The sequence below is a fragment of the Buteo buteo genome, chromosome 9 (assembly GCF_964188355.1).
Source record: "Buteo buteo chromosome 9, bButBut1.hap1.1, whole genome shotgun sequence".
In the NCBI taxonomy this organism is placed as follows: Eukaryota; Metazoa; Chordata; class Aves; order Accipitriformes; family Accipitridae; genus Buteo; species Buteo buteo.
This window is the reverse complement of record NC_134179.1, coordinates 12,936,694-12,959,482: the sequence shown is the minus strand read 5'-3', so window position 1 is coordinate 12,959,482 and position 22,789 is coordinate 12,936,694. Positions and strand designations below refer to the sequence as shown.

Sequence of the window (22,789 nt, the reverse complement as noted above, 5' to 3'; positions counted from 1 at the left end):
AAAAACAAACAAAACCGAGGCAGACAAACACACTGACTAATGCCTGGAGTATGGCCATACAGAGGATGGTCGTGTCGTTCCGTGTTATTTCACTGACTTCTTTACAGAAGGAAAACAGACAGGGTTAAACCTGACAAACCTGAAGTTATTAAAGTTAAGAAATGCTGTAGAAGATTTTGGGAACAGAAAGGACTGGAGAAGAAGAGTAGCCACTCCATCAACCTCTGCAAGCTCCACACAAGCAGCTCTACTGAAACCAGTGACATTACACACATGAAGTAAAAAAAAGTCGCATGATGTAGCGTGTTGGGAGCAGATATGGTAAAAAAGGCTCAAACACAACACATGAATAAAAGGAAGAAGTACTCTGGTTTTGGCAAGAGTTCAACTTCCTCCTCTGACTCCTTGCTGTGTGGTACCACACCTTACTGTCTTCATATGAATCCGACCGAAAGAACTGGAATCCAACCAACAATCTAGGTATGTTCCTGCAACGGCCCAATCTAATAAAAAGCTAGCCTTAACCTGGCATAAATTTATTTTCCGTAGTTATCTATGCCAACAGGAGTATATGAAGGAATGTTTGTAAGCACAGCTCTTTTACAAGGGGAAGGAGGGCTTTCAGAAGTAACACTTAGCGACTTAAACACATAGAAATTAAAATAAAACTAAAGAAGAATTAAAATGTCAAGGTAAATATGGGGCATGATGCCAAAAAATCCATAAAAATACCACCAGCACCATGGTAAAAGAAAACTAACCCCACTCACCAAGATTCTGGCAATAGGATTTCAAAAGCAATATCTAGAGTTACCGTCAAACCTGGGGAGTACTAGCTGTCCAACCTGAACAGGGCTACAATAACTAGTAAATCCTTTCTTTATAAACCTGTTTACAACTCTACTGAAAGAAATGCTGATTCCCCATCTTAAAAAATAATTACCTTTGCAATAGTTCTCTAATCCATTATCCACTAACACGGGAAGAGACTGATACAGTTGCAGTGCGGGCAGAAAAACACCCCATGCAAGCTAAAATCATGAACCCCTTCCAACCTGAGCTGGCTAATCTGAGCAGCTCCCGCGACACAGGCATCAGGTTTGGGTTGTCCCTGTCTCCAACATTTAGGTCACTAAAGTCTAAAGATGCCCCGCTGGGTTTCTAATGAATGAGAGAACTTCTGGGATTTGCTTCTATAAGACAAAATTGGAGACTTTCTGGGTCCAACCCACCAACATGCAAGTCCAAGTTTGGGCACAAAATTAAAGATGCTGATTAATATCAGGCCTCCTGTTTGTTCCTGTTTATTAACTTATAATGTTTTTTACTATTTTAACAGTCTCCAACATCCAGAAAGGCCAATAAAATACCATTTATCTGATGAAATTACTGGGGGATTAAGGGCTCTGATGTCTACGCATAAGGTGATGCTACAGAGAAAGTGAAAGTTTATTCTGAACACTGAAGAGAAATGATGAAGTGTTTGGGTTTTTGACTGATAATGCAACACCTGATTAAATAGCAGATTCCTCACATACCACCCTCCACCCAACTTCTAGACTAATGATGTCAGAAACTTCTGGAGTGGGTGGAGTCGGAGGTAATATAGCATCTAAACTTAACCTGCATGGAAACTTCCAGGGCAAATGATGTGGTGTGACACATTCAGAGAAGGCTACGCTGAGAATACCCGTTTACCCCATAAAGGGACATCTTGTGACCTTCGTTTCTCCATGAGGGGCTGCAGGGCTACATGAGCCACGCTAGATCTCAAAGAAAATGACCTCCCGCAAACAAAAATGCTTCACCAAGGAGACCGCTCAGGAACACACATCGTTAATAATCACGATGAGCTGTATGCTGCCTTTTCTCTTACGCAGATGATGGTTTTTTAATTTAGGGATACACTGGGAGTTCAGTTTCATTTAAGTGATGACACAGAGGTGGTTTGCCTCAAGCATTTTGCTCCTGGAGTACAAAGATACCTGCCTTAGCCCTGATACCCACTGATCAGTTTAACTCGGTCTGTACCAGAGGTTTTGCTGTAAAAGGCTGGCTCTGCCCATCCTTCACTTCCAGCACTACTCTTAGGCTGGGCCTAGCTCTCACGTGCTGAATCAGATCAAGGAACTGGTCTGGGTGAAGCTAATTTGCCAGAAGAAGAGGAAAAGGCTTGTTTTTGGTCAGTCGGTTCCCAGGACCACTAGCCTTGGCACAAGGGAAAGGGTGGAAGCAGACAGATGCAGCGAAAGGACCGACTGCCTCTTCCAGTGCTGGTGCTGATTTGGTTCAACCAGTCAGAGAAACTGGGTGCAAGTCCCTGGTCCCTCTCAGTGCCCGGGAGGTACACTTCCAATTCTGTATACTCCCCTCAGCCTACGTCCGCACCGCAGCCCCAGCTGTGAGTGTGTAGCTATACGGCAGCTAGCCTTCGGAAAGGCTACAGCAGACAAGTAATGCAGCACACACTGAACGGCCCAAGTATCTGACCGGTGCCTCCTGTAGCTGAACTCTACGCAGCTAAAAAGGACCTCACCAGCTAGTTTAATGCTACATTTGCTGTTTCTAAGTGAACTACAATCACAAAGGAAAGAGCACATGTCCTGGTGTCCTATTTGTCCCTTGCTGTCAAAAGCAGGATATTGTGCTCTCTTTGTACCTGGGCTTCAGCAACTGAACGCACAGTACCGGATGACAGGCCAGGCTGTTCAGCTACACATCCAGAGGCATAAATACCATTTACTGCTGGGAGGGAGAAGCTGAGAATAAGGGGAGAGAAGGACCATGGCAGCACCATGTTTTGTCTCCCGATAGACCCATGCCTTCTTTATACCTCTGTGATCCATGAAAAGGTAAGTTTCAATCAATTCTGCAGAAAAAAAGAAACCTTTGCATGAACCTATAAACAGAACATGCATCAGCAACACTCAGTAATTTTAAAAAAGCAAAAACTCAAGGGGGTTGATTCATGCAAAAAGACTGTAAAATTCAGATGCTAACCTACAGTCAACAAATGCCCAAACTACTACGGTTACATTTCCCTGGTTTACGGAAGAAAGAAATGCAGGGAAGGTGAATGGCCTGGCCTCATACAAAAGCCAAGGGAAGAACTGGGAATACAAATTAAAACTTTCGAAACTCAGTCCTTGTTTTATCTAGACAATGTTTCTCTGAATGAGTTCTTTTCCTGTTTAGAGTTCAATCTGAGAAAGGTAAAATTGGAACTGATTTAAGCAAATACATCCATCAGACTCTGTACATTTCTAACACATTTTTTAGCAGTTTCTGTTTATAGCATAAAAAAAAAGAAGTCAGCTTTTTTTGTGTCTCTACTCAGTAATCTTCCTTTTCGTTTTTAAACAATTTGAAAAGGGGCTGTCCTTTAGGTTAATACACACATTTCAGCATAAACAGCAAGAATCATTTACACGAGGAACGAAAGAACAAAGAGCTTTCCAAAGGCAAAAGCTAAAGTCGTGTTAGGACGTTTAGCTTTCCTCAAGTGGATTTGCTCTGTGCCTATTAAAAAGATGCAAACTCTCACTTACCAAGACTTTCAGCCTGAGAATTTAGTTGGGGGGTTACACGTTTCTTTTAATTTAAGGACAGAAGTTGAAAGCTTCTTGTGACATCCAAGGCACTCACTACAGAGGACTCTGACGCTTTCCACTTTCAAACCATTCCCAACTCCTGAATTCTCGCCGAGAGCCTTCTTTTGGTTCCTAATACTTTGCTTATTTGCTCATGTAATCCATGGCCCTACAAGCCCCCCCCCCCCCCCCGAAAAGCAGGCACTCCCCTGCAGCAAGGGGGCTGGAATGGGGGGGGGGGGGGATCCCGAACTCGGCCGACAGGGGCAAGTGGCGTGGGAGAAGAGGGGGTCTTACGAGCACGGTCGTGCAGGGGCTGGCAAGGGAAGCTGCGGAGAGGGTGACGGCGCGCGTGGGCAGGAAGCGAGCGTGACTGGTGTGGGGACGAGCCCGGGCGCATGGCGGAGGCGTGCGGGGGGGGCCGGGGAGGTGTCGTGGAGACTGTGACGAGCGCGAAGCCAACGCGGGGTCAGCTGCTCGCGGGCAGAAAGGGGAAACGGCAAAGGAAAGACTGCGGAGGCAAACGGAGCCGAGCTAGTAGTGGGGTGCAGGGGAGAACCTAAAAATTAATTAAATGCTTATTAGCAAGAGCAATTACAAAGGAACAGGAACCTTAAGTGTATGTCAAGCTCCAGGGAAAGCCTATTTATACCCTATTGATCAACTGCCTGAAACGGGACGATGCTCTGGGTTTCTCACTCTAAGACAAGTCTAAGGTTTTCATGCTGTCATCCCTTTGGCTAGAAAAAGGTTAGTCCTCTGTAATACTGTGCCAAGTACAGTTTTCTCCTAAATTTAAAGAACGCACTGAGGGCTTTTTCTCATCGATAATTAACTTGAGCTGTTATTAACTCAATTGTTGTCTCTATGTCAAGTCACACCCACCCACAAAAGCTCTTAACTGAAGACTGGCTCTTCTTTTAATTTGAGTTGGCTGTACATCAGACAGTACATGGGAAGACAAGGATATGGCACAACTCAACAGCTACTAAAAGAAAATAAACACCCTAGAAAGCAGACGTGGACCAGCTCCACTGGAGGAGTAACTCTACTCCTTCGATGCTGTGCTATTTATATCATCATCATGCCAAGGAGTCCTACTTACACGTTAGGCTGCCACTGCGCACCATTCCCCTGACGAGCTCAGGGATAAGAGACGAGACAGATTTCTAGAACTGTTTAGCTTATTAAAGGACAAAAATATATGGGATGTACCTTGTGAACACAACAGATCATGAACACATCTGGTGACGGTGTGGAAACAGTGATTCTCTCTCTCGGCTAACGCAAGAGGAGCAACCTGAGTGCAAGTTGTCTGACTTGAATCCAAGTGAATGCACACAATTTGTACAGCCTGTACTGAACTTAACAAGGTGTCCTGGTTTCAGCTGGGATAGAGTTAATTTTCTTCCTAGTAGCTGGTACAGTGCTGTGTTTTGGATTTAGTAGAGGAATAATGTTGATAACACATGGATGTTTTAGTTGTTGCTAGGTAGTGCTTATCCTAAGTCAAGGACTTTTCAGTTTCCCATGCTCTGCCAGCGAGGACATACACAAGAAGCTGGGAGGTGACATAGCCAGGACAGCTGACACAAACTAGCAAAGGGATATTCCATAGCAGAGAAGGTCATGCTCAGTATATAAACTGGGAAGCGTTGGCCAGGTGGGGCCAATCACTACTCAGGGACTGGCTGGGCATCGGTCAGTGGGGGGTGAGCAATTGCAGCGTGCATCACTTATCTTTCTTGGGTTTTATTTCTCTCTCTTTTTGTGTTCTTCCTTTTCATTAAAATTATCATTATTATATTTTATTTCAGTTATTAAACTTATCTCAACCCATGAGTTTTACCATCCCACCCACTCCAATTCTCCTCCCTATCCCACCAAGAAGGGAGAGGAGTGAGTGAGCAGCTATGTGGCGCTTAGCTGCTGGCCGGGGTTAAACCACAACACAAGGGATAAATGCTGCCAGCTAATAGTAATAGTGGAGAACGTATAGTGAAACAGCCTTACAGGTACACTTGCAGAATGACTCAGATGCAGACAGCTCCAGCTAGGCACATGGCATGGTCTGCAAACACCAACTTCTAATCATTCAGGAGTTCAGAGGCAGACGGCAGTTGCTCCAACAGTACAGGCAAGAGTGCTGGAGAAAACGATCTTAAAACCCATACATCTTGACCAAGCAACTTCCTACTGTTGCCAATTATGACCCTTATTCAGCATGTGTCCATACCATATGCTGGAAGGCATGGAGGAGGGATGACACCACCACAGAATTTGTGTTAGTGCTCAACTCTCCCTTTGCCATCCCAGTTGTCTGTGGCACCTGGGCTTCACTGGACGATGATGCTCCCTTTACACAAGGAAGTCTAGAATGCAATTTTGTGGACCCACGCCTTGCTATTACTTCATTCCTTACTGACAAGACAAGTAATACACATGCTGGCAAGCTGGAGGCATTTTGCATCTGTTAATAGGGTCAATACTGAACCTCTGCCCTGAAAGGAGACGCAGGACAGGGACTGTTTCACTGTTCCCAAAGGTGGGAAAGAAAAAGAAAAACCAACCAACTCACAAACACCCTGAAGGCTAGTTTTCAGCTCCATTAAGTTTCTTTTATGACGTTCACACAAGAAATGAGTAACACTAACTTGCGACCTGCTTAGAGGATGCACCTCACCCCAAACCATCCTAAATAGAAAAGTCTGACACCTTTCTGAAGACACATAAAGCACAATGCAGGATGGATACAATACAGCCTGTGCAATCTTGGAGAATGTAGCGATACTCTTCTGACCTTGAAAAACAAACTAAATCCATACATAAAACTTTCAATCTTATCAAGCAGCGAACATTGCAGTGACTGCTTCTAACAAAACCCTGTTTTGATCAACTAAGTACACATATAAAAATATTTCTGTCACTAATCCCGTTTTATTAGGCCTTGGTCCTATGCCTTTCTGGGCTCTACTTAGCATGGGACTGCCCTGGAGCAGCTGGAGGCCATTCTCAAGCGGCTCTGCTTTGTGCTGACACGTTAACAAGTGCCGAAAGGCAATTACGCAGGCTGGGGATTGCCAGCGGCCCCTTCTCAGCACAAGCCCTGCCGAGAGCAGGGTGCTGCCCTGCGCGTCACCCACGCAAGGCTCTCCCGGGCTGCCAGGGCAGGGCGGTGGTCTCCTCTGCTGCTGGACTGGTGGAAAGCAGCCCAGGATCTGCCCTGATGCTACCAAGCGCAACCTGCTGTAATTGCCCAAAAATGATTAGTGAATTTGGAGTTACGTGCCAACCACTAAAAATCTGCTGTCAAATGATTTTTGTTAAAACGTTTCTTCACTACTATGCTCAGCAGCACTAGGAACAGAGCTATGTGGTTGCTAAAGTTTCTTTGTTGAAATAGACGTACAAAAAGGCATTTTATCACGTTCTTTTACTGCACGACATCAAAAGAAAACATCAACTCGTTTTTTATTTATGGAGTAAAAGAAAGCCAAGAGGGCTGAACAGAAGCATTCCCCTTTTTTGTTTGAAATCAAGGCAGAGCTGGCTGAGTCAAGGTAACATAATTAAAACACTTAAACTGTTTAAACTGTGCTGATGGACTAAAATGCAAAACCAGATGCTATTGCATGCATACATTATCAAAACCAGGATAATTGTTTAGATGGGCCATTAGGACCATCAGTCTGACTCCAAATGGCTGTTCTAAAATTAAGAAAGATATTACAGAATGAGAAATGTTTTAGATAAGTTCAACATGCTTCTTTTTTTTCCTAATTCAGGGACATGTACTTTAAAGCTAGCCAGAAATCTAGCTCTCGACTCTCTAAGAAGGGTCTTACCTGACTTTAGCAAGGCTTCTGTGGGTATTAAAAAAAAAAAAAAAAGTATTTGGAAAATATCCAAGCTCTTGCCACACTTAAGCAAATACATGACTACATTCATAATGCTTAGCTAACAGATTGGGCGTATTTATGCTTTTCATCTAATTCCCTCCCAGTTGTGCCTGCATGCTGCAAGTGTTGGTCCCTACAATTTGCTGTGTGTTCCCCACTCCCTCTGTGTGTTGAACTTTGCAATTATGTGGCTGTGAGATTAATTGCTTTAGCAAGTTGATCTGAGAGGAAAACACTTTTTTTTTTTTTTTTTTGAAAGTTAGTTTTCCGTTGGAGCAACTTGCTGAGTCCGTTCACCGTGTAGCCACGCGGCCTCTGTATCTGGTGTGAGGAAAGTAGTAGGAGTGTGTGACCAGGGATGGAGGGAAGAGCAGAATGACTCTTTCTGAGAGCAACCCACAGATCTGCTGTCATGTAAAACTGCAGCCTGTGTGTAGGCCCTTACAGGTGTGGTTCCGTAGCAGCACAACTTGCCTTGGACTTGACTAAGACCAATACTGCGGTGGACTTCTTGAGTGCCTGTACCAGCTCCCGTGCTGTAAAATCAAGCGAGGGGCAGCAGGAACAGGCTGCCCAGGGAAGGGGTTGAGTCCCCATCCCTGGAGGTCTTTAAAAGACACGTAGATGTGGCACTTAGGGAGATGGTTTAGTGGGAGACTTGGCAGCGTCAGGTTAACAGTTGGACTCGATGACCTTAAAGGTCTTTTCCAACCTAAATGATTCTATGATTCAAGGAGTCCATCAGCTCCCTGAACTGGCTGGCCGAGGGGTCACAAACACCAGTGTTGCAACAAGAGACGAGACGGGCTGGTGGCAAGCTAGACTTAAATTGGTTTAAGTTGTTGCAGAGTTACACTAATTCAGTCTTTCATCCTCATAGCTGCCAGAACTGGGGAATCCAATTCCCAAGGTACTTGTCAAAGTTTCCAGGGAAGGTTTCTGCTGCTATCCCATTGCTTCTGTCCAAGCAGCAACTCACATTGCTGCTGGTGATAAAAAAAAAAAAATAAAAAAAAATAAAAGGGGCAACTATCCAAGTAGATTCGTCATGTGATGAGAGTGAGGAAAGACTAGGAGGGACACAGAAGGGGAAGAGTGTTTCTCAAAAAAAGAAAATAAAGCTCCACCACAAAAGCAAAGGCAGGGCAAACAAAACCCTACCACCCTGCAAAATGAACCAGCTGAGTTCTACTCACCATTGAAAGGGTTAATCTTCTTCGAGATTCGTAAAGAAATTGATTCCTTCAGGTCTTTCTTCTTCACACACTGAATGCCCAAATTCTGGAAACTGAAGCACATGTGGCAGGATTTCAGCAATTAATAAAATCTTCAGTGTAGAATATTAAATAAATTATTTGATGTTGGTGTGATAACATACAGTTTAAGAAATGAAAAAAAAAGAGCTTATTTTGAGAAGGATGAAAAGAAGGGATGCATTTTTTTCTAAAATAAGAGCAGAAACAGAGATGAAAAATACTGAAATGAAACTCTAAAGAATTTCTATTCTTTATTAACAATAGCTATTTCTATATTAAAAATTGTTACTCCTCAGTAAACCTACAGTAATTAAATAGTTAAATACTCAATCTCAGGTAACTTAAAGTGACAATTATTTTTGTTATCAATAAACCTGCTGATTCGCATTAGTTAAGGGTTTGCTCTCCTGCTTTTATCAGGGAATGTAAATTTCAAACACTTTTTTAAAGTTTTTTTTTTGAAACAAGTCTAAACAGGTTTTTAAATCTCACACAGTTATGGAAAAGTTCTGAAGAGCTGCAGCTCTTCCTTATTTGCATAAAAGTGCAGGTCACCCTGATGCAGGAGGTGGGGGGAGTCCCAAGCGAGCTGACTCTTTCCCACATGGAAAAACCATGACATCATCAAAGCTGAGTGGATGTAAAGCAGGAAGTAAAAAAAATAAAAAAAAAAAAATCCGTGTTTCATGATGTTACACTAAGCTCAGAAGAGAGGTCATGCCAGCAGGCATCCTTCTCCAGAAGTACCAGCTATTTCCCCTTCCTTTGAAACTCCAAACGTTCTGTGCCTTAGCTATGCCTAAAAAACCACCTTAATGCACCTAAAGATACTCCTTGTTCCCGCCAACGCGCTTAAGAACAGTTCTACATTTCCCTGCTCCGAACAAGACTATCCTAGCAAAATGTTAAGTTTCATTTCCTTAAGCTCCCTTGCCCGTGCCCAATACGCTCTGTTCAGAGGTTCCCAAATCCTCTGCCATCTGGTCTACTTCCAGAACCTTTATTCACTGGAGAAATGCATACGCTTCCTTTTGAACCTGAACTTGATACAGTGACCTACAAGAAAATACAAGGTACTAGCATCTCATAATTCAATAAAGCACACTGGCTACATAACGTGGCTACTGACATTCAAGATTTGCGCCGCACCTTGATGAGCAATCCTATTTCTATCTTGTCTTGTAGGTAGTACTTTTTTTAGGGCTTGGTCACAGCACATATTAATTTCCGCCCCCCCCTGCCGAACACCCACTGTATTCTGCAGATTCAGTCTGAAGCACGCTTCAAGTCCACGAACATGCCTGGTTCCGTATTACAGCCACCTGGCAGTCCCAGGCGCTCCAGCCATCCACTGTAAGTTACCAAGCAAGTACCTGTGTAGAACTGGCCTTGAACAAAAGCTTTATCCAGCTGTGCAAGGACTGACAGCCATTACTCTGCACCTTTCAACCACTATGAACAAAGTCTCTCATGGACAGAAACTAGGCTTTTAAGTGCCCTGTAATTCTCAGATTATAAACATTTTCTTAAACATGTGCTGTCACAGTGAAAGTGTCGACTTAACTATCACTAAACAGAAGGCCAGATCAGAGGAGAAACTGTTGAGAACCCCAGCAAGGCTGTGGGGTTTCACATCAACGCTAGCTGACAGGAAGCAAGCAAGATAACGAGAAAAGAGAGGGAGAAGTAGGAAGAGAGAAGAAAAAAAAAAAAAAGAAAAACACTTTTAAAAACTATGATATCATCCATGTAGAGAGATAGCAAACTAGGAAGTAAAAATCTGAGTATAGAGGCAGTCACACAGGCTCCAACATTCATACTTTTGCCTTCATGTTTTGGCCAGGGAGGGCCCTGATCAAGTTTAGGCAGCAGTACAAAGATCATTATACCACAGGCAGAACAAAACACTTTGTTCAACTGGGACTACATGGGGAACTTTAAATAAGCAGAAAGCGAAGTAATTACTCAGACCAGCCCAAAATCTGGGATTAATAATTCCACTTCTGCAGAAAAAAAAAAAGTAAAATTGGATTTTTGCTCCATTTGGGATGCTTAGCAAGAGTAAACAGCCAGAACCACTACCAAGAGAGGACCTCTCCTGCTCACTAGTATTGCATGATGCTTTTCTCTAACATGGACTCGAAGAGAAGAATGTGAAGACTGAATCACTAGCCACAAAAAGGAAAATTACTTTAAACATCCAGATCCAATTATGGATCATACTGTTCTTTCATCTTAAACCACCCAATGATTGGGGGGAAAAAAAAAAAAAGAAAAAAAAAAAAGTGTACCGATGCTGGAAACATTTCAAAGAGAATGTTTCGAGCCTCCTCCCATCACGATCTCCCATGTCAAGCTCAACTGAAGCTTACAGTTTCGTATTATTGGTAAAGTGAAAGTAGCCCACTTACTATTTTGTTAAAAACTGAGAGGCTTATAACCTAACGATATTGAGAAGAATTGACAGATACAGCAAACAATCACAAGTGCCTTAAGTGAAATGCATTATGTCAAAGAACAGGATTTGATGCACACATATAATGGAGATGAAATCAAAATTTGCAAATAAATATTTGCAGAGCATCACAATGCTTTTTGGCATTGCATCCTGTAATGGCCTCTCCACAAGCCTGCCGTGTGCTTACACGCTTAACCTTGTACAGCAAAACGCCAAGAGGAAAAACAATCATCAGTGTCTTCCTGCAGCCAGTGAACGTAATACATAACCAGAAAAGGTGTTAAGCAATCAGGCTTTTTTTTGCTTCGGATCAGAAGGCAGAGAGCTGAGAGCAGGAAGTAGGACGGGCTGGAACAGCAGACATCCTTTGACCTTAGGTGCGGAAGCTTCATTTGAGAAGACAAAGGGGAAGCTGGTGAATGGATGGTCAGAGGAAGGTGCAAGGTCCCTTAACAGTTTAAGGTATTTGCAGCTGCCTTTTAGACAAGGTGAAGAGGAACTCCATTTGCAGGAAGGCCGACGAGGATGAGGTTACAACAATCAAGATGGAAGGCAAGTGCCTGAAGGGACAGCCCTACCTTTCCAGAGAGGTATAACAGTGGCGGAAAAGTTATACAAATTACATTTACTAATCCTTTTCTACCATTTGCCAATTAGGACAGCATTGTGAACAGAGCTAAAAAAAAAAAAATTTAATAAATTTGTTAGCATCTCTAACAGCAAAAGGCAGTACAGTCAACATGCTATGTGCCACCTGAATATGCTGCACCACATTCATGATCACTTGAGCCTGGGCTGTATGTTGAAGAAGCATCTTCACTATTACAACTGTGTATTTCACCATCAGGCAATCATCATCTTCAAACAGACTGCGTCTTCAGTTCTCTCCTTTAATAGTGTTCTACTGACTAAACCCACGTAAACGTGGAGTAATTTCACTAACATCAACAGAATCCCACCAGCCTGAAAGCAGTGTGTAAGAGCTACTTATACACTGAAATATTTACCTTATTTTCTTCCCAGCTCAGTTATGTTTACCCCAAAGCAATAGCCTACTTCCAAATTTACTACATTGCAAACTGTCAACCACAAACAGCTTACCAATTCGAAATTCCCCTCTCCGGCAATCATCACTCAACATTTGTTGCAGTTTACTCTGCTTTTACTTTATTATGTAAGACTTGGTGAACTTACAGGAAATGCCATCAAATACAACTGTATTTTAGATATTCTTAATATCTCTCTGAACAGCACTGAGAAACACATCACGCACACAGCCTGAACTTTCCTTACTGCATGCACAAGTAGATCCTTCCCCGGCATGCTTGCTCTACAGAGCTGGGCCTGAGCAGAATCTGTATTTTTACTCAACACCCCCCCCCAACCCAAACAAACAGCAACAACAGTGACAGCTACCAACACGTTTCTAGACATGTCACAACCATTATCTTCTAAATGACATGATACTCAGCCAGTACAAACTTTCTCCACCAGTTTCCAGAAAGTCCAAATAGAATTCCCATGGAAGACGTGAACTTCCCTAATCACCGTGAAGTACTAATTCTAATGATGTTGTTACGCATTCCATTACTCATCATTTTCACATCCAGGAGAGAGAGTCATGCTCAAGAGTAAGAAGTGTTACTGAACAAGTGGGAAAAAGGAAAAGGAGACAGACTTTGGGAGAACAAATGAAGGAGAGAAAAGGGTGATAGGAAAAGAATAAGACCAAAGATAAGTGTGTGCAGTATTGAAAAAGGAGGAAATACTTCAAAGAGAAGTTGTCCTCTCTCTGAGATGGATTGGTAAACTTCAGCAAACACAGCATACTAATTGCTCTTTTAATCACTAGCCAGAGTTTTAAAACATAAGATTAGAAAATCACTTGCATAATGAATCAAACACCCAAGCAACACCATTACTCACGACAGGACTCGCCGTTCTGGCCCAAACTCTGCTTCATAGTAGCCATCTCTGCAGTCTTTTCCCACCAGATCATGAGGATGTGGCTTGTAGGGTTCATTCTTTGTTACCAATGTAGTTCTTATTTTGACTTTTCCAAAATAGTTCAGAATCTACAAAAAATGTGAGATATTTTCTAGATGTTAGATATCAGGGCTAGTGAAGTCCCCACATGTAACAGAAAATACATTTTATCCTAAAATACTCTATGGGAGAAACACCACAGCTAAGAAAATGGCATTATTGCTTCGTAAAAGCCAGGACTATTCAGGAGTTTTGTTCGTTCCATTTCAGTTCCATTCATTTTACACCAAAACGCCAACTTTTTGGCAAAATATCTGAAAAGTGAAAATTTTTTGCAAAAGCATATCTCATCTATTTCACAAAGTAAACCAACATACTTCACCTGCTAGTTTTGCCAGAGCAGCTGGTTATTTGTAATGATAAAAGTTTGCTAGTGCCAGTATTTGACATTCAATCCATTCAGTTCTCTTAAACTACCCTACTGCAAGAATGGGAAGGAAGTCTGTAAGGCTCTAAAGAATCTTTGGGGTTTTTTTTCTTTCCCTCTTTTGTTTTGGTGGTTTTGTTTTTTGGGTGTTTTTGAGGGTGGAGATCTATTGCTTCACCATCTTACCAGGGCTTTTTATACGAGTTGAATTCATCCCTGTGCAAAAGACCAGAGGTAATACAGAAGCTTAGACCTAAACCAGCTTGTAATGCTTTAAGACTAAACGTAACAGGACATACTTCATTACCATACCTAGCCTTACAATGAAAGACGCAAAATTCTATGTAGGTGACCACATACAAATGCTTATTGAAGGACAGGTCCAGCTCCAAAGATCTGAGGAAAAAACTCCTAAAGCTTCAGGGATAAAGATACTACCTGTGCATGGAACACCAAGTAGTAAAAGAGGATCTTAACAGATACAGCACGACATAATCCCCTATGAAGTCTAATTATTTTTTTTTATTTTTTTTTAATTAATTCTCCGATGAATATTCAATCTTACATTCAGGAAGGGGGGCACCAAATTCTCAAGCTCCTACTAGAGCCTTCACAGCAGTCATCAGCCTAATTCAGCACACATTTCTCAGGTGCATAAAAGTCTTCCCTTATGCTGACAGCTACCAGTGAAGTCACCCAGGGTTGTGTGGGTGAGTGTACAAAAAAAAAAAAAAAAAAAAAAAGCGCCAACCCCCAAAAACCCAAACAAAAAACGGTTTGGCCTAAATTGTTTGAAGCATAACAACTTGAAAGCAAATACAAGGCTCGCTCAGGCACCCATTTGTGTGGAGGCGAGCTCTCCTCCTCCACTTCCCCTGCCCTATAACTAACTGTTCCTCTCCTCCTGCAGCCCTTTCTTTCCTCCTCCTGAGACCCCAAGGATCCATCATATATCCTTTTTGGCCAACACCTCAGACCTTTGACTTGACCTGTACTCTTCTAGCTTCCATCATCTGTTAGCTTCATCAGTCTCCAGTTTGGCTCCTTTCTTGGCCTTCATACAAGCAACTGTTACTTTTTACTCTTAAAATAAAAATGCCACCACTCCTTCACCTTCTTCAACTATTACATCATTTCTCCCTCATTTCACACCCAGTCCCTTGAACTTGAAGCCTGATGTAGCCTGTTCCGATTCTCCAGTTCCTCCTTGATGTTCTTCATCATAACCACACCACGAAATTTAATGTCTTCCTGGGCTCTCTGTTCTCATCCTCATTGATGTTTCCATCTCTAGAGGGGACTCCCCTAGCAGCTAATCAGCACTAAAGCCTCCTATGGGCTTCAGGGAGGCAGGAATTCACCTAGAAATCACCTGCTATCAGTAACAATCAGCTCTGTCATCAACAGTCACCTTTAAAAAAGAACAAACTTTGCCAGGATTGCACGGTCACCTACCCATGTCCCATCTTCCCTTTGGGTTCTGGCTGGCCTTCATGGGCAGCACAGTCCTGGCTAAGAGGAATCGAGGGCTTATACTGCCTGTTCAACTTGTGCCCTGACACAGCCTTAGGCTGAGAGGCTGTGAAAGTATTTACTTTTGCCAACTGCCTACGTAGTCCCTCGTTCAATTGGTAGAGCGCTGGGGGGGGGGGAGAAGAAAAAAAAAAGTCTGGCAAGATTTCCATTTCCTGCATTCCTTAACCAAATCTGACACTGTGATAGTCAAGGGCTGAACCTTCTTTGCTTTTTCCCTTAGTAATTCTGGCTTCATAGCTAGGCCAGCTTCCACAGTTGCTTTAGGTAGTAGAGGCTCACTCTGCTGCCCAACACGTGACTACCAATACTACCTTTCTCAGACTCTCCCTCTTCTTAAAGAGCTTTTATGCCTCAGCCTAACACATCTCATATTTTTCAGATTTCATGTCCTCTGTATCTGTTCTTTTTCTGCTGTGATTCCAGAGACTCCATCTTCAGCTGTACTTTTTTTTTTTTTAATACTTGCACACACTGCAAACACAGATACACAGCTTCTGTTCGTGGGCACTGTAGTGTACTTCAAGATAGCAAGTGCGCTTAACTTCCCATTTGTATTTGAGCTTTCTCTTCTAATCTCATCTCTGAAAGTTTTTTCCAAATTGAAAGAGTTCAAGGAAACATTAGCAACTAAACTTCAAATAGGAGACCAGAAATTCTTCTCCCTTACCCTACATGTCTAGGGTCTCTGACATATTCCTTTGTCCCACATATGAAAGCTACTGCCAAAGTGCTTCCATCCATTCCACCTCTACTGTCTGTATCTTTGTCCCTGCTTTGATCGTACCTGCTAAGGCTACTCTGAATCCTTTCATTCTGGATTTCCCAACCTATCCATAACGCAACCACCCAACTCGTCTTCATTGCAGGTGCTCTGACCACATAATTCCCCTTTCTCAGCTCATTTTTAAATTCTGTATCCCCTTCTGACTTCACATACTTCATGGTAGTTTCTTTTGCAGAGCCTAATCACCAAATCACTGGCTGCAAGTCACTTTCTTACTTTGCTCGGTTGTACAAAGTGCCTTCTTTCATGTTGCGCCCAGCAGCTTTTCAAAGCCTTTTCAAATTTTGTACATAAACTCCTTCAAAGCTCTCCCAAAATTGATACTGCAGTCCAAATAGTAAAAACAAACCCCAAGTCACATAGCTATGAAACCAGAACAAACGTGTGTACAGAAAAAGTTAATAACGAATGGTTCCCTGATAATGCGTAACTTCACCGAGTTCCCTCTCTACCAGTGCTTTGTTAACTACCTCTATGCCCTCGTCTCCTCCTCTTGTAAATTTGAAACAAAATCTTTTAATGGCTAGGAGCAAAGAACTCTTTTTCCACTCTGTTGCAACTACATCTGTATGCCAAAGACAGAATAACAGAACATGAAAAGAAAAGTATTTTATTTACTGCACCAAGTTCAACACATAGCTAATGTGCTAACACCGCAGTGTTAATCTGGGCAATGGTAATTCATGGATAAAAGCGGTATTTACCTGTATGGAAGGGAACGTCTTATTGTTTTCAGTACTGTGTTCTCCTGGAATGCTGCCTGCTGATCTTCCCTCACATTTGTATCTGAAACGCATGCCCCTTTGCCTGGGTTGTTCAAATATTTCAATGTAGGGCTCAGGGCCACCTTAAAAACAAAACATTTTCAACGTTAGTACACAGTAGAACTTAACAAGCAGCAGAAGATATAAGAATTAGAAAATTTAGACTCTTTGGATTGATATTACCATCTTCTTTTTATGTACATGCACACATTGAAGGTGGAGGGTGAAGGGAGAGAACAGATTTTAAATGAAGCCTCAGGTGTCAATGCCATCTAAGTAATTCGCAAACCACATCCTCCCCTCCTGTCTCACCTAGAACTTTGCTTCTTTCAGCTATTGGAGGGTATGTGTCTGATGAAAGAGGATTTTATACAGCAGAAAACAAATCATTATTTTGCAGGAATGGCTGATGTTTTTAATTTTAATATGCTTTTAGGAACGGTTGTCCTCTCAAAGCACAGGTACTGTCAGTACTATGTTCACTTAAATGTCCTCTGAAAGTGAAGATGTTTCCTCAGAATTGATTGATTTGGTTCCTCTTACAGTGAAGCAGAAACTATGCAAATTATGCAAAAAAACCCCACCAAAAACAACCCTACTGGGTTGAATACCATCACCATGGGCTCAGAAAATACCTGATTGCTGGTATTGAATTCCATATCTTGAGTTGCCCACCTCCCACAAGGCCAGCTTCTAGTTGCAGTATCTCCCCAGACAAAGAAACCTCAGTAAAAGCTATTGGGCAGTTGTCAAAAAGAGGTTTTCAGGAAACACAAGTGATAGACAAGAACAAGAGACTGCAGAATTCTTAAATGGGGGAGTTAGAAAGACATTAACTTAGCAAGAGTGTAAGTACTTTTCAAATTATGTTTTATTGCCAGACAGTAACAAGCTATTTAATATATCTCACTGAGAACATCAAACAGGATAGTCAATCAAACAGTGACAACAGTGGGATGGCATGTGAAAAACAAATAACAAGAGGGTAAGTAAATATTGTAGAAGTTGAATCATCATGGTGCTGCACGATCAGAAGAACGTAGCTTATGGAAATGTCTACTGAGCTCTCTGTCATCTTTATATAATAGCATCCTACTCAAGCAAGGTTGAGCATCACAAACAAACATGACAGGCAACATCCTGTGGCACAGCACTGAAAAAAAGTGCTTGGACTTCAACATAATAAGCAAAATAGTCATTAAATATATTGAAAGTGCTAAAAGAGTAAAAGATCCCCAACTTCCTTTTGCCCAAGGTCTATACAGCCTATGAGTCCATAGCGTATGAGTTTTGGCAAAGAGGTGGATTCCAGTTTTAACTCCATAATAAAAGCTTCTCTTTTGTTGCACCTACAACGATTTTGGTATACCTGCCAACACAAAGCTTGAACTTTATGCCTGGGATTTGTTGATTGCAAAACATTTCCAGTGCTGCAGCAGTTCATACTCAAAGTAGGAAAATATTATAACCTAAAAGATAAAGTCATTAAGAGAAGTAGAGAAGGGATGGAAAGAACTACATTTCCAAGATGTGCATTCAGGTCAGACCAAGGTGACATTTCAACTGTAACACACATACAGACAGCTGTGGAATGGCAGTACGCAAAAGCAGCTCTTATGCTGGAATTGTCTTCAACAACACCTGTGCCTTTTCAAAACCTGAATGCCTTTTAAAAGGCACAATGCATTTCAGCTCCAGGCTGTATTTGGTGCCAAACATTTGAGAACTACGGTTTAGGACTCTCTATATTCCCTTCTAACAATTTATCAAAATGCAATATCTAAACTGATCACCTCCCATCAAGTAGATTTTAAATAATTTTCTGAAAATAGACCGTAAGCTGTCACATTAAATACACATTAGCCACTACTCTAGGTCCAGTTACTTACAAGGATGGTCCCTTTTCTAGATACTTCCCAGGTGTCACCTAACCCTCCTTTAGGTAAGTTTTGCATATCTTCTCTTTCCAGAAAATAAGCAAGTCCAGCAAAGGGGAGTGGGGGCGGGGGGGCAGGCATTGATAACAAAAAAAGCCTAGCAATGATATAAAGCTGTTTTCAAAGAGAGCGCAGAAGTCTGAGCTTCTCACAAAACCAAGATCACAACACCAGTGTATGGCTATTTAACTTTCACACTTAAGTTTACTTATACTATTGTATTTATCAGCACAGTCCAGCAGACCAGACAACAGAGGATTTCTGCCAGCAGTGAGGAGCGACTGCTGCATGTCAGTCAGCCTCCCATTTCCATCATGCCACCGAGGAGAGAAAAGAATCTCACCTTCCCGTTCCTACGTAATACACTATGCCGCAAATACAGGCACATATCCATATAGTAAATTAAAAATCTATTTTAGAAGTTATAATGACAAAATTGCAGCAAAGTGCCTACTAATCATCTTACTTTGGAGATGCACATGCTTACATAGCTGCTAACCAGACGCACAGTACACCCACATACATTACGTATTTGTCAAAACTAGCTAGAGCCTTGCTCTTCGAAACTACTACACAACACAATCACTTCAAGTCTTTAACTCTCTCTGCTTTAACCAATAATTTCCCTTCATGCTCTACTAAAACTTGCTTAAAAGGGCTTTTTTCTCACCTATTAAGAGCACTTTATTTTAAAACTCTGGGCTCAGTGATCTTTACAGGGCTGTGGTTGAAACAAATGTCATTGAAGGCAAACCCACTGCTTAACAGCAGGTGTGTTTGTGGGAAAGTAAAGCTCAGTGACGCAGTAGCCTCCAGAGATTAAACATTAAACTTCATTTTATCTTGGTTCTTTCTCACTCTATTTAAGAATCATGTTATCATCTCTACAATGACTACGGGTGTCATCACATTTTGTGTAGAGAGAAAACACATAAAAGTGTTTGTGCAAACTAAAGGTATTATCAACACTCTGCAGCAAAGTGGAGGTCTGTTCAGTGTTCCCCGTTTCTGTAAATCAGCAATGTGCTTGTGAAGTAGCATGGCTTAACTATTTCACAATCTACTCTCGCACAGAGAGGCCTGTTAGTTCCCACACAGTTGCTAAAGACCTGCCCTCTTCGGGTCTTGCTGTGTTTGTCAAACAAACAAGAGCTATGTCAAAAAACAAACTCTCTTTTGCTAATTCTGGAAGAGAAACACACAGCTACTCATATTACCTACCTACCCACAACTACTTGGAAAACCATTTGAAATGGAAGAAAAGCAAAAATCTAGCTGATCCTTCATCTAAGTGGTTAAGAGTTTAACTTGCATTTGTAGTTAATTATAATTGCCTATACACAAGCTAGCAATAGAAACATTATGCTACATATTACAACCTGCCTCTTGTTCTTTTTGTTATAAAATTGTTTATTCCCCCCCATACCCTGAATACTGCACTCAATAATTTAAAAGAGAATATAGGAGAACAAGCATCCCAATTACATACGCAAGGAAAAAAAGATAAAAGCAGTAACAGCTCCAGGAGTTCAGCCAGCTTATACTCATTCAAGAACTGAAGGTTGGTTTATTCTCATCTGTTTTGCGCAATACAAAAAGGAACAAAAGGACAATCCCAAAAACTCAAAACAACATTTCCATCAGACCTCTCCACGAGGAGAAACCAGGGCTGGTTTAAAGTTTAACGTGGCCTGTGCCATGAGGGAGGAAGCATTGACATGCTGCCACCAAGCAAAGCAACAAGGGGATCAAGGGTTCATACGTTTCGTCGCCTCCCTTTGCTCAAAGGCTCTGGAAGGACTACACAATTTGTCATTTTCTCACAGAACTAGGAGCGCCCTGTGAACAGACTCTCCAGCAACATCTGCATGTGAAAGCAAAGCAGCTGCGGGTCTTTGTGGAAGATGTGAAAGTATCACCCGAAACCCTGTGATCCAAGGTGACTGCAGCAAGACGCCCAGGGGAGGAGTGTTGCCCTTCAACTTTGATGTCACTGCTCTGTACAGATCACTGCTGACCCTACGTCCTCCACAGCAATAGCCGTTTCTGAAAAGCAAGAGCAGACAATCTATACGCTTATAGCCTTCTCCAACACCTCAGGCAAAAAGAGACGATGGCAGAAGAGTTGTTATATAGCACATTCTAGCTCAGTCTAAAATAACTGAAAGTGTAAATTCTTGTTTTAGAAAGCTGTAGTCTACCTAGGACTCCATAAACTGTACAGATTCTAACAGAGAAACATAACTGCTCGCGAACTTCCTCTTCACTGTTGTGTTACATTATGTTACAGAACAGCAACCAAAAGAGAAGAAAAAAAACCAAAAAACACAACTACAAAAGCTAACTAGTACCAGGAAGTTATGAACTTCCCCTACTGAAAAATTCCTTATCTGGTTCCTAATTACACTGAAAATATATGAAGACATGAAGAAAGAAAGAAAGAAAGAAAGAAGTGCTATCTCCTGCTTCAGTTTTGCCACTCTAAAATATAAGGTAACATTTAAAAGATGCCTCCCTACAAATCCACTTGTTTTCTCTCTCTGTTGATAGTTAGCACACCTACATATTTAGCAGGAGTGAAAGTTCATACTTTGTTAAGTGGTAACAGAACACACACAGCTGCATTTTGAGGCTGGAAAACATCTTTCTCTAGAAATGCTATTCTAATTAATACTGCCAAGTATAAGTTTTTGGTGTTTTTTTAAGTCTTAAGAAAGATACCAAAGAGACACAAACTGAGAAGATGACAAGTTCAGTTTCATTTAGCCTAAAAAAACTTAATTGTGCTTTTCGTTGTAATTAGTCAATGCACGATCCCTTATCTACGTTACTTCGTGTTTATGCCATCTCTGTTTCTTATTCATTTCCATTCTCATAGGCAAGTTCCTATGTGAACAGATCCTGTGGACCGTCACAGAGTCTTTGGCCTATCGACGCCTCTAGCCCAGATAGGAGACCCACGTTCTTATTTAACACCTAAACGTTTTAGCAGCACAATTTTAAGATTGAGAAGATCCATTCAGAAACCAAACAGCCTTATAAAACCTCGTCGCAACTAATGCGAACAACCCCGTGATTTGTCTTCGCTAACTTTTTCCACGAGCCCACTTCACGAGCTACACGGCCGTGGATTTCACAGTGAAGGCAGACGCAGGGGTGACGGGGTGAGCCTGCTGTCCCCCCTTTTTGCGCTGTCCCCCACCTACCTCCGCCCGCCTGCGGGCTTCAGTCGGGGTGGGGGACAGCGGAAGGGGAGAAACACAGCACCCCTCACGGCATAAAAATAAGAACCAGCCGACGCTTCGCATTTCCCCTAAACCAGCCATCGCTTTTTTTGAGATAACGAAAGCGAACGAAGCGGGGAGGAAGGGCGCCGGGGGGGGGGGGGGTCGGTTCGGCTTGGGCAGCCCGCATCGCGCCGGGGCCGTGGGAACGGCCCCGCTTCTCCCGGTGCCCCGCGGGGCCGCTGCCCCCGGTACCGCACACACGCCACCACCGCTACCCCCCCCCCCGGCCGCCGCGTTAGGCCCCGTCCCGCCGCTCACCGGCCATGCTGACAGCTCCGCGCAGCCGCTCCGGCCCACCCACTGCCGCCGCGGTGGGGCTCCCCGCCCGGGCCCCGCACACCTCGGAGGGACGGACGGACGGACGCTGGCTCGGAGAGACGGGCCGGGCCCGAGTCCCTCCCGCCCTGGCTGGCTGCGCCGCCGCGCCCCGCAGGCCGCCCTTTTCAGGGGGAATTTCCCGGCGGGCGGGCGGACGTGCGCGTTGCTGCCGCCGCCCCCCGCCCCGGCTCCGGCTCCCGCCCCCGCCCGGCCCCGCCCGCCCGTCGGGCCGGCGAGGAGAGAAGCGGAGCGGAGCGCAGCGGCGGGGGGGGGGGGGGGCCGAGACCCCTCACCCCCGCCCCGGGGAGGAGGAGTGGAAGCGTCGGGGGCGGGCGGAGGACGCGGTCCCGCTGCGGGGAGAAGCCGCCCCCGCCTCAGCGAGAGGGAGCCGGTCCTCCGGCCCCTTCCCTTCCCTTCGCGGCAGGCAGAAGTAAAAGGAACAAAAAGCTAAATGCCCTTTGCTGGAGTCCCCCAACTCCAGGGCACAGCAGAGGTACTTAGAGCGGTTCGGCTAGCCCCTACCCCCCCACCCTCCGCTTTTTCGGCG

General features: G+C 43.3%; 1 protein-coding gene across 2 annotated transcripts in view; it reads right to left on the bottom strand.

The window, feature by feature from the left end:
* Window positions 1-22,789, bottom strand: part of REL (REL proto-oncogene, NF-kB subunit) — a 43,665-nt gene that overhangs the window by 10,385 nt on the left and 10,491 nt on the right. Inside the window, exons 1-4 of one of the 2 annotated variants that reach the window (XM_075035399.1) lie at window positions 22,183-22,420; window positions 16,641-16,783; window positions 13,130-13,278; window positions 8,686-8,777 (exon numbers count right to left, since the gene is read on the bottom strand). In XM_075035399.1, coding sequence (XP_074891500.1) covers window positions 8,686-8,777; window positions 13,130-13,278; window positions 16,641-16,783; window positions 22,183-22,189 — 391 coding nt within the window. In that variant the 5' untranslated portion in view covers window positions 22,190-22,420. Of the gene's footprint in view, window positions 1-8,685; window positions 8,778-13,129; window positions 13,279-16,640; window positions 16,784-22,182; window positions 22,421-22,789 lie in introns of those variants that run through there. The other variant, XM_075035400.1, reaches the window with a different exon arrangement.